This window comes from Myotis myotis, unplaced genomic scaffold (assembly GCF_014108235.1).
Source record: "Myotis myotis isolate mMyoMyo1 unplaced genomic scaffold, mMyoMyo1.p scaffold_m19_p_17, whole genome shotgun sequence".
NCBI lineage: Eukaryota > Metazoa > Chordata > Mammalia > Chiroptera > Vespertilionidae > Myotis > Myotis myotis.
In genome coordinates, this window is record NW_023416321.1 from 19,021,428 (window position 1) to 19,033,815 (window position 12,388).

General features: G+C 39.4%; 1 protein-coding gene across 8 annotated transcripts in view; it reads right to left on the reverse strand.

Annotated features, from left to right (window-relative positions):
* Positions 1–12,388, reverse strand: part of TANC2 (tetratricopeptide repeat, ankyrin repeat and coiled-coil containing 2) — a 247,181-nt gene that overhangs the window by 16,880 nt on the left and 217,913 nt on the right. For all 8 annotated transcript variants that reach the window (XM_036340072.1, XM_036340071.1, XM_036340070.1 and 5 more), the window contains 3 exons: positions 9,990–10,083; positions 4,123–4,256; positions 3,092–3,215 (listed from right to left, as the gene is read on the reverse strand). In XM_036340072.1, coding sequence (XP_036195965.1) covers positions 3,092–3,215; positions 4,123–4,256; positions 9,990–10,083 — 352 coding nt within the window. The remainder of the gene's footprint in view (positions 1–3,091; positions 3,216–4,122; positions 4,257–9,989; positions 10,084–12,388) is intronic.

Consider the following 12,388-nt stretch of genomic DNA (forward strand, 5'->3'; position numbering starts at 1 on the left):
GTAATTAGCCTAAAATTCAATATACACTTGGTTCTCAGCTTAAATTGTAAGCTTTTGGATGGCAAAGAGCCTATTATTTCCTTGCTAGTTTCAAAGGGAACCTAAGATAATTCTTTTCACAGAGCAGGCACGTCAGACTCACTAAATTAAAGAGATCAACTTACTGCACAGGGAACACTTTCCAGGCTGCCCCTCAGCAGGACAGGATTCAGATGTCAGACCAAGCTTAGGACCTGCCACAGCCAGCTCAGGTCTACTCAGCAGCTAGTGGGCCTATCACCTGTGTATCCCTAGAGGTCAGATAACCATACTTTGTGGCTTCCCATAGCAGGACGAAGGGCTGGAAGGCACCACACCTCTAACACATAAATGTTCTGGGTTAGCTTTTCACAATGGTACGTTCTGCAATTAAAACATCAACTCTGCACAGCTGGAATGGCTCAGCTGGTTGAGCATCGTCCTGTGCACTGAAAGGTAGCTGGTTCGATCCCTGTTGGGGCACAAATGGAAGGCAACCCATCAATGAACATCGATATCTCTCATATTGATGTTTCTCTTTCTCTCCCTCCCTTCCTCTAAACATGTCCTTGGGTGAGGATTAAAAAATAACAATAAAAACATTGACTCTACCATGGAATGATTTTGAATATGAGACAGAATCCAAGGAGTTTTCTTAGACACAACATCTACAAATTCTCTGGACAGAGCCTCCAATGGTGGAAAAAAACAGGATAAGAAGGTTCTGGATGTATATTATAGATAAAGTGATTTTTCAAAAAATAAGAAAAGTTAGAATTTAAGAAGTTAAAAGGAGATACATATGAAATAAACCCAAAATTCAATTTGTAATTTTCCTCCTCTTTCTTTCCCCCCCTTGCAGTTAAGACCAACAGTTCTTCCAAACATCCATCTTCAAACTTTGGAGTTGTCTTCAACCCCTCCTCCTTATTTCCTAAATGCAATCAATCTTTGTATCATAATCACTGTTACATTTGGCCCTTCTGTTCTATTCTAACAGCTACTGCACCTGGATTAGGGCCTCATTACCTCTCATCCATTCTACTACAATGGCTTCCTAATGGATCCCTATAATTCCTTCATCAAATCTATTCACATTATTGCCTGAGTGACTTTTTTATTTTTTAAAGCACAACTCTGGCATAAATTCCCTTTTTTAAAATCTTGAAAGGCTCCCCATTGCCTTTAGAATTAAGTCCAAACTCTTTTAATCTGTTCCTTTTCCATTTCTTTGCACATATGCTTCCCATTTTATTTCTCAACAGCACTCACGTACTTCACTGGACAACTTGCCTGTTTCCCCAAACTTGTGCACTGTCCCTCCTTCTTCACCTTCCAATTACATTACTCCCCGCCCCTAAACAGAGAACATTTTTCCTACTCACATTTCAAAGTCTGTCCTAGTCTAGCTCAAACACCTTTACCAGAGCACTCGGGATTCTCTCCTTTTTAAGGTAGTTATTTATTTTTGTTTCATCCCTTTCTAACCAGATTGTGGACTCTTTGAGGGGGCACAGATTATAGTATATTAATTTTAAAAAATTACTCACAGTTCCTTGCATAGAGTTCTACAAATAATGTGGGATAAATAACTGTTCATAGAATTTGTTGATTTAGTAAAAGTTTCTGATTTAAGTGTGAAAAATTAAATAGTATAAAGATCAGAATCTCTGCAGTGGTTAAGGGAGAAGAACTTGCTGGAATCTGTGCCTGATGATCTTCTACTGGAATGTGCAGTTACCTCAAGGTCATCAGTGGCTGAAGACCTCCTGCCTTTCCAGGAGAGTTGGGTTGTCCTGAGACATTTACTCCTGCCACATCTTATCCTGGGAATCCAGGCACATCCCACTTCCTCAACCAACTCCCTCTAAGCAGAAGTGAGAAGAGATATGAAACCAGACTTGTTTGGTAGCTTGTACCAAGGAAGCAAGAACCTCTCTGCATGCGGGCAGAGCCGTTCTCTGATTCTGACTCCACCTTTAGAGCCTGAGGTTGTGGATACAAATCTTCTTTGGAAGATCCAACTAAAGATCCAGTAAGTGTTTGACTGAGTTGTAGTTTAAAATCTTAGAAGAAACCTCTTCGTTCTAACTCAATTACCCTTAGCTGCTCTAACCTGGGCGTGATTCTTCAGGAGGTTGGTTTCCTTGAAGTGTATGTGCTTATGGATACATGTTTTTGGTCCAGTTTACTAACAGGAGAAGCTAACTAGAATGGAATCATTAAGACAAGTCACAATCACACTACCTCCTGCTTCATGCAAATAAATGCTCAAGTTCCACTAGACCAGTGGTTCTCAACCTTGGCTGCACATTAGAATCACCTGGGAATCTTTTTAAAATCCTGATTTTTGGGCCTCATCATCTGGAAATTCTGTTCTTTGTTATGGGGTGGGGCCACAACATTAGTAACAAAGAAACAGACTTTCCGGAGGATGAGGCCCAGAAATCAGGATTTTAAAAAGATTCCCAGGTGATTCTAATGTGCAGCCAAGGTTGAGAACCACTGCACTAGACAGTAGTGCAGAGTCAGCAGTGACCCCAGCGTTTCCACTGCAGAGGCCCACCAGCACTCCCCACTGTTCTGCACAGGTAACTGAGGTCATAGCAATCAAAAGGAATTTGAAATGTTTTGATGGTGGTGTGTCTCCTTTAACTTATTTCCCATTCACCAGGAATATGTGACTGTTGGTAAATGTCAAAAGGCATTTATTACAAGAGGAGGGTAATAATATCCCGAGTCCTCAAATAGGGTACCATTGTCAGCAACTGTCTTAGTCTCCCGTTGCCTTCTTTGGATACAAGAAAAATATTAGCTGTGCAGGACTGCAAAATAATTGATAAAGTTAAGGTCAAAATACAATCCCTGGAAGATACATTGAATATATATTAAAATGCAAAGTTGGTGATTATTCAAACTCTTTAACTGAAGAGTTTGAATATGTTCATTTGGTTAGAATACTGAAGATCCCTCAAGCCACAAGGATTAATAATATCTGTTCTTAACATGTCTTGGAATCCATCACTGTAAATTATGGGCACTCACCATCCAGCTCTGGCAGCCCAGGACTGACCTTGTGCAAGTAGAAAGTCCACAGTTCCCAGATGGCCTTCGGAAGCAGCCATCATCAAGGGAGTCCGGCCTTGCTTGTCTGCCATGTTGACATCAGCTCCATGGGTGAGCAAAAGATCAACTATCTGCAAGTTCAGAGAAACAGGCTGCCAGTTATCCAGGAAGAGCTGCTGAGCAGACGCGGGCACGCTATCCCAGACACTGTGTGAACCCCCAGATAACTTTCCACTGCAAGCACCCCCTCAAGTTCCGCACAGTCCTTGTACCACGTGATTTGATCTCCGACTCTCGCAGGGACAGCTAAATGTGAAGAATTCAACTCTGAATGCTCGACTCAGCCACTAAATAAAAAAGAATTTAAGGTAACAATGGCCAAGATGGGGACTAAGCAATCCCATAACTAAACTCCAACACAAGTCCCTCCTGTGTCAGTGCCATTTTATTAACCTCTAGAAGTTGCAAAGCTGCCTGCAGTGAATATTTGTGACTGAACTGAATACCATAGAGAGTCTCAACTCTTTAGCACTGTTTGGCTTCTACAGCCTTTTTTCTACTCAAGTACTTTGAAAAGGATTATTACCAATATGCTTTCGTTTCCATCCTAAGTGTACAAATTAGCATCTATCCAGAAGCCAAACATCTGGAAAGACTGCATAACTAGAATTTATATACATCACATTTTCTTTTAGCAAATCTCAGACACCTGCAAATAAGTGGTTAGCAGGGATCTGTTGAGATATGAACCTCCCCAAGAACTTGTGGATACTGTAAAATGTTCTCTGGAAAGAGGCAATTTTACGACCAGGCCAAAAGTAGCCAGTCTTTCTATACAATCTAGAAGTGAGGATGATTTTGAATGTTAAATTTCTGACATATTCTCAACTGGAATAGTAATGACAAACAACCAAGACCTCAAACGCGATGGTTGCTGGGTAACTCAAATTTTGTGATTCTTTTTTCTCTCTCTGCATCAGAACTTCCCACCTAGAGTTCACTCTTGCCCATGGTCCTACAAGTAGCTGCCCTGCTTACCTGCCAGTGGCCCTGGCGAACAGTGCTGAATAGGGGCACTGCCCCTCGACGGTTTGGCTGGGCCACTGCCGCCCCTTGTTCCAAGAGCAGACGGCATACCTCCAGTTTGCCCCTTCCGGCTGCAGCTGTCAGGGCTAAGGGCAGAGAACACAGACTGAAAACAGGTGGCTCCTGCCATCTCTAATCCTGTGTGTTAAACATGGCAGTATATCTGTGTCTGATTAATATAAATGCTACTTTACCTCCAAGAATAATGATTTTTAGCTACTTTTGTCATGAAAATTTAAGTGAATACAACTACATTTAAATGGGCTTATTTATAATACGCAGAAACAATTATAAGAACACATTTACTGAAAAATCACCTTTGATCAAACTTACTTCATTTTATTTTTTCCTACCCTGACTCTTTTTTGGTACCTCTTTCTAGCTACACACCTTCTACTGGTATATGTGTGGCTGGAATGCAGGGAGAAGGGCTTTTGCTGAGTAAGGTCTTGTTTTTAGAATTAGCTAGGAACAATCTCTGGCCACCTCAGTCCTTGGACCCTTAAACCCAAGAACCAAAGTTAGAAATTGCAGTCCACGGGTCTTGGGACAGTTTTCATTCCTTTCCTTCATTAGTTGAGACAGACATTTCTAGTATATCTGCAACCATTTTTATATGAGGATCAGAAGTGTTCAAGGCAACAGTCAAGATAAGAGGTGTGACAAAAACTCTTTTGTTGTGAATATAACGATGGAGTCACAGATAGAAATTAGCTATAGTGAGTATAAGAGACACAGCAGGAAGAAACTTAAATGGTCTTTCCTTGCTGCTGTCCTTTGTTTATGATCTTTGATACAGTTGGTATCTAATGAGGGAAGCAATGGAAATTCAAATCAAATGGTCACTTATAATCTTTTTCAAGGGCAAATGATAGCATTTTGTCTTTGGGCTTGGCCAAATTTATCCACAACTGACTCATGTGCAAAACCAAGATGACCTGTAATTTCCACCAAGATAAACCTTCAAGTAATCTTTTCCTTCCTCAGTGATAAGAAGGGCTTAAGGGGCAATTTTAGAAGATATATTCACTCAAACTAGATGCATCTATGCCTTGTCCTATATGCATTTTCAGTTTTATTTGAGAAGTCCTAAGATTATTTCTGTCCTGTTCCTCACAGACGGGAAGTGGCGTGGTCCCACCTGGGGTGAGGGTCATTTCTAAACCCCCAATAAATGTGTGCAGGTATTGATGGGTCTGACTATTGACTTGATAAAGAAGTTTTGTCTCTTACTCTTCAAATCAAAATCAAAGCAATCTTCCCTCTTTCTCAAGTTTATATTTCTAATACTTCAGAAACTGCAACACTTCAGTTCTTGGGTCAGAACACCGGAGCAGTCTAAGAACTTGAATGGACATTATAACATTGTATACCTGAAACTTACACAATGTCATATATCAATTATCTCTCAGTAAAGCTGGGGGTGAAAAGAACTTGAATGAGTTAGATACGTGTGAGGAATTGTAACATCACCTTGTTGGTACATAAAACAAATAATTTGGAAAATTTCTAACTCCCAAGTTCTGATCCCATTTAAAGCAGCTACTAGGTAGGTGACAGGGTTGCAGCAAACTTCCCCTTTAATATCCTATGTATGGGGAAAGGGGGGCAAATACATTATTTTTCACAAAAGAATTTACAATTCCCTGGAGAAAATATGCACAGTATTTCAGAATCAGCCTTTAAGCAATGATGCCAGTTCACAGAATACAGCTGCCATGCGTGCCCAGGGCCCATCTTGAACGCTAAACTTATACTGTCCATTCTAACCTGGAGTTATATTGCTCTGGTTGGCTCATTTCAACCCACTGGATTGCACATTTATATGAGAGGGGATGTTTCATTTGGCCTTTTTCTTTGTTGTATCTTCTTAGGTTATGATGTAATTTGGCAGGAATTCATATCTCAAAGCTGATAGCTGAATATGGTCATTAACGCAGCTGGCCAATTTCATCTCAGAGCAACACAACTATGTAAAATGGAATCTGTGCTTTTCAAAATCCAAAAGTAAGGAGTTGCTTTGGCTGGATTTTATAGCAGTCTTATCAAAAACTGTTAAAACTTTTTTGGGGGAAAAAAAGAAAAAAGATGAAGGTAAAGCCAGTTCTATAAAAACAACAAACTGATTCTCAGTGCAACCACAACAGTTTGGAGCCAGATCTCTTTCCGAGAGACCAGTCACAAAATTTGCTTGCTAGCTTGTCAGCATCTGATGAGATTATCTGACATAAATGGTCCTTTTCCAAATGGAAAAATCTAAGGAGTATGAAGAGACAGACAGGATACAGCTCAGAGTTGGGGAAAAGCCAGTCTGCTTGGATGGGATGCTGACACTAAATAGAACACAGCAAAGCAAATGGTTCTTTGTTTTTTTTTCCAACCTAGAAAGAGTGCAGCAGACAGGTCACCTGACCAACGGGAGGGTGTGGTTGTGAGACATACACTGATCACTGCTACAAAACATTAATTAAACATTTATTGAGCTACTTGCTAGACACTGTCTCTGCTCTTAAGGAACTCATGGTTCAGTAAGAATCACAGAAAAACAAATAAATTACTATACAGTGTGATATGTACAACAGAAATAAGTCCATGGAGGTTGGTTGTATGGAGGTGTCACAGGGGAAGGAGTGTTTGAGAAGGTCTCTAGGACGAGACGATAATCTGAGCTAGAAGCTGAAAGAGAAACAGGAGACTCACAGGCATTCGAAGGCAAGGAGGAGGCATGTTAGGCACAGGCAGAGAGTGTATAAGGCAATGAGGTAGGAAATAGCATGTTTATCGTATATGGAGTAACTGGAGAGACCGGCACTAGATGAGGCTAGAGATCATGACTGGTCTTTTAATGCTACATTAAATAACTTAATTAATGTGACAGGTGGTCATTGAAGGGGGGTAAGCAGGAAAGTGACATGAACAGACTGTGGCTCAGAAAGATTGCTTTGGCTGAAGTCTGGGAGATGAATCACAAAAGGGTGCGGCTACAGACAAGAAGAGCAGTTAGAATGTATTTGCAATAATCTAGGCAAGAGATGATGAGGGCATGAATGAGGGTATCTTGTTTACTCTGGGAACTGGCTTCCTTTGGGCCATGGGATGACTCAGGCCCTTGAGTTGCTAGAAGCTTTTAATGCTGGTCATAGTTTTTGCCCATAGGAGAAGAGGGAGTGGTGAATAATCTTGTCACCAAATTGCTTTTCTTCTGTGTTGTTCCATAAAAAGTCTGTGAAAACCTGTGGGATGGGAGGGGTCAGCCAGAGGGTGAAAGCTGGATGTAGGAGGATGCTACCTGGAAGGATAAGAGGCTGCAAAATGGGGACAAAGGCAACAAGGATATTCTGGTGATCTGCTTTTAGAAAATCCGACATGTAAAAATTGCACCTCAATATTTCACTACATGCTAAGATATAGTTCATTGATTCTAAGATGTGCTTTTTTCTTTCACACTTTAACACCTCTGAATTGGAATGCCTCTTACAATTGATGTGGTAATAAAGAATTGTGCCAGTTTAACTGGCAGAGGTTGTTGTTTTTTGTACTGGCACAAAATGCATTGATTATATAGTTTCTTATAGTTACTAGTGTCTTAGATTCAATTTAGTAAGTGGTACAGATTGTTGAAGACATCATGACCATCATATTTTCCTCAGGGATAAATTATGTTGTTTAGAACAGGGTTGCAGTCAACCAGCTGGCTGTAGATCATAGACCTTCATTCCCTATATAAGGGAAACGTATATAAGATTTTGTCTTTGGAGGAAACATCACAATTCAATTGATCATTATAAATTTTAAATGATTATGTGCTGTAAGTTAGGAAGAAACATGTTTACTTAGTTCCATCACTATAGAAAGAAAAGCAACTCATAATTTTTGGTGGGTTGTCAGAACATTTTCACATAGCAAAGATATCATTTCCCCCAAATTTTTCTAAGGTCAAATAACTTTTTATAGGTCTATAAATTATACTACAAATGTATTTCATTCTATGCCAAATTTTTTTTTCTTTTTTTTATTTTATTTTATTTATTTTTTTAATTGCTTAAAGTATTACAAAGGGTATTACATATGTGTCTTTTTTTTTTCTCCGCCCTTGACTATCCCCTGGCCTCCCCCACCCCCCAGCGTCCTATGTCCATTGGTTATGCATATATTATGCCAAATTTAAATAGCATTTTATGTTTCTAATGCTGAAATTGTTTCATATAAATATCACGTTAAACACAATTCTGATTATAATCAAACTGACACGAAGCTCTGAGTTTTCACAACCTTGAGATATGATACATGTGTAAGACAATGTAACAAACTTTACTGCATACTTAAAGTATGAAATGTTTTAGAAGTCCTGAGACCAAAAGTTTTATTCTAATAAGCAATTCATATAGATAAAAAGGTCTTCTACTTAGTTCACACCCTTCTTGAACATTTTTAGTAATTATTTTAAATACACTACTAGAATGTGTAGGTCTTGTAATTTCTATCCATTATCACCATTTGACCACTACTTTTTTGTTCTCCCTGTGGTTATATGTACATGGTCTGACCATGGGAGTCTGCTAGGAGGGAGGGCAGCGCTGTGCTGGGGAAGGCTTTGCTGACAGGAGCAGTAAACCAGTATGTCCCTCTGCAGCTCTAGCTCACAACATGCGTACTCCAGGACTGCTGATGTCCTGGCCAGTCTCTTCCCCCAGTCTGTCCTCTGGCTTCCCTCAGGGTGGGGTCCCAGAGACAACAGCTGTTTCCAGCTGCACATTTTCCTTTAATCTGTCACAGGCTCTTAAGCTGCAGCTGCCTGGCATCTGCTCCCTTTGGCTCTTACAGAGGGAGGGATTGTTTGAGGAGTAAATTCCTGGGCTCTGGACCATTCTACATAATGTTAGAGAAGCCATGAAACCTATGTAAGATTTTTGCCATGGATGGAAACATTGCAATTCAGTAGGTGATTGTAAATTTTAAATGAATTCAAGTATCTTTTTTTATTTTTAATAACACTCTGACTCTAAGCAAAACACATAGCCTTCTTGTTTGGTAAATATTCTCCCTAACTTGGCCATCTCAATACTGGTCTCCTCCTGGCAAAAATGACACATATCTGTGGTGACTCTACTATTTTCATTGCCCTGGTTCCATAAAAACACATAGGAGGTTACTAATGTTTCTCCAGATGTTGCAGTTTAGACTTGGGGGAAAGACAATAATCATTTCCTACAAAGGTCACAAGGAAGAGGCTGCTGTTTATGTAGTAAATACTAAGCAATACAGAAATCTCTTCGCTACAGACAGAGAGATGGCATGTGGCTGCACTTTACAGGGTGACACCTTCATGTTGCCCCCAGAGACCAACTTGACTCATACTGTTCACAGCACTTGGTGAAGCCAGAGTCGTAGATAAAAATGTAATCTCCTGGTTTACAACTACAGGTGAAGAGAGTTATTTTGACAGGAGAATTATTTATTCCTAACTGTTATAAGGATAACATCAAAAAAGAGAAAGGCCACAACTATTTTCTGCTCTGGTTTGGCACATTGTAGGGAAACTTTCAGTCTTTTAAAAATATTTGGAAACAAGAGCAGGGGAAAGTTTTGTTTGAAAGAAGACTCTGGTGCTAATGGTATGGGGAATCCAAAGGGAAGGGGAATTGAAAGAGAGAAATTGCTTGACTTTTTACTTCGGCTGAATTGGTCTCCAATACAAAAGCCACCAGAGAGATGCCTAAGGTGTGCCAGAGGAAAAATCAGGGTGGGCGGTGCAGAGAACACCTCCGCACACACACAACACACACGTGAGAGAAGAGAGTGACGCCCGTGACAAGTACCTGTCTCTCCCCAGAGACTGTCAAAGCTGTTGATCTGCGCTCGCTCCACTTCCTCTTCATCTTTTTCTGGAAGATCAAGTAGGTAGGAGACAATCTGAAACAAGAAGTTGTGTCAGCTCAACTTCAGGTGGAAAACTATGCTACCGACACTAGCCTGTGAGGTTTGAAAGCTCCTTGGATGACACAAGTGTTATGAAACCTCCTGCACACAGAAGGAACTGAAGTGCCTGGCCTAGCAAAGGAACCCGAAGCTGCCGTGATGAGTATTTGTTCCTATCAGGCACAGTTTACAGGCTTCTCTGAAGACAATTCACTTACATAGCATGTGATTTTTAAAAATTACATATTTCTCATATTTAACTTAAAGAAGCAACCCTTCATCCTCCAAATAAAAATACCAATAAACAGAAAAAACCCCAATCATTAAACAAAAAATAAAATAAATATGGACAACCTTAGGGCTTGTATATCTTCAGAGCACAGCGACTATCTCCTTTAAGTATAAGGACTGTTTTAGGGACATGGGGGAATGGCTGCTAATTAGAAAGGAAAGTGACAGCTCTGTTTCCAGAAATTTGACTGTAGAGAGTGTTTTAAAAAGCCTCACAAAGATAATAAAATTCCAGTTTTACTTAATATTCCCTTGGGGACATGTTAGGTCAGTTGATAGGGTAGCTGCATCACTGAAGCAACTCATGCAGTGGTACTGGCCAATGAAAGCTGAACTTTAAATTTGCGGGATTTTTGCAAGTCTGGTGTTAAACAAAGATGTTTATTAAAAGTTGAATCATAATTAAATTATATTTAAAACAAAAGTTAAAAAATAAAATCTTGTAATTTCCTGATTATTCCACTGTTTTCCAATGATCTATGCCCTGGAGGTGATTTGTACCTCCTGTGTCTGTGTGATGAAAATACTACAGAATGGTGTGCTGCTGTGAACCTCTCCACAACTTCGTGTTCAGTGATGTCACGTTGGTAGCTTGAAATCGGCCATGGAGGGAGTATCTACACCCTGAAACTGGCAAACATTACCAATCAGGATTTGATTTAGTGCTGCAGCTAAAAGAACTTCCAGTTTAATGAATATTATTTGCATGAGGGCAAGAAGTAGTTTAACAATAGGTCACATATCAGATTTAATGACAATAAAATTATTGGGTAAATTGGGGTACAAATTCATTTTATAAAATCACAGTGGAGTTGCATGATAGCCAACTTGCTAGGCTGGTTATGACACAAATTTAGAAAACATCAACATTAGCATTCAATTAAGAGTATTGTGCTCATTACCACTTGTCAACTGTGTACTACATGTTCTTTGTATCAGTAAAATTTATAATAAATTTAAGTATAGTCATGCATTAGTTAATGACGGGGACATATTCTCAGAAATGTGTTATTAGGCGATCTTGTCTTTGCCTGAACATCCTAGAGTATACTTAACAAAAACCTAGACGCTATGGCCTACTCCACACCTCAGCTACACACCTGCACAGCACATTACTGTGCTGAACACCGCAGGTAACTGTAACACAATATTAAGTATTTGTATATCTAAACACAGAAAAGGTACAGTAAAAATACAAAATAAAAGATAAAAAAAATGGTGCATCTATATAGGGCACTTACCATGATGGCGCTTTCAGGACTGGAAGTTGCTCTGGGTGGGTCAGTGAGTGAGTTGTGAGTGAATGTGAAGGCCTAGAGCCTCACTACTGTAGACTTTATTAAACACTATACACTTAGGCTACACCAAATTAAAAAAATTTTTTTCAATAACTTTTTAACTTTATAATTAAAAAACACACTTTCAACTCTTGTATTAACAGGTTAAAACACAAAGACATTGTATAGCTGCACAAAAATATTTTCTTTATGTCCTTATTCTATAAGATTTTTCCTATTTTTAAAATTTAAATTTTTCTATTTTTAAAACTTTCTTTGTTAAAAACTAAGACACAAACACACACCTTAGCCTAGGCCTACACAGGGTCAGAATCATCATTATCACTGTCTTCCACCTCCACAACTTGCCCTTACGGGAAGGTCTTCAGGGGCAATAACATGCATAGAGCTGTCATCTCCTATGAAAACATGTCTTTTTCTGGAACACCCCCTGAAAGACCTGCCTGAGGCTCTTCTTGAGGACTTGTCATTCTTTTCAGAAATATGTCCATGGTGGTCTTTTTAAAAAAATTTTTATTTTCCATCATAAATTTGCCTATAAGCAGATACTGCATTAATGAAAATTTTTTGGTGTTGGGGGTCCATATTTTCAAACTTTTAAAGGAGCTTATTGAGGTCTTCAAAAGCTTCTACTAAACCCCACTGTGAATTTTCTTAGGGATTCTTCTTCTCTTTCTTCTGCCATTCCTTTTCTTTTGCCTCTTCTTCAG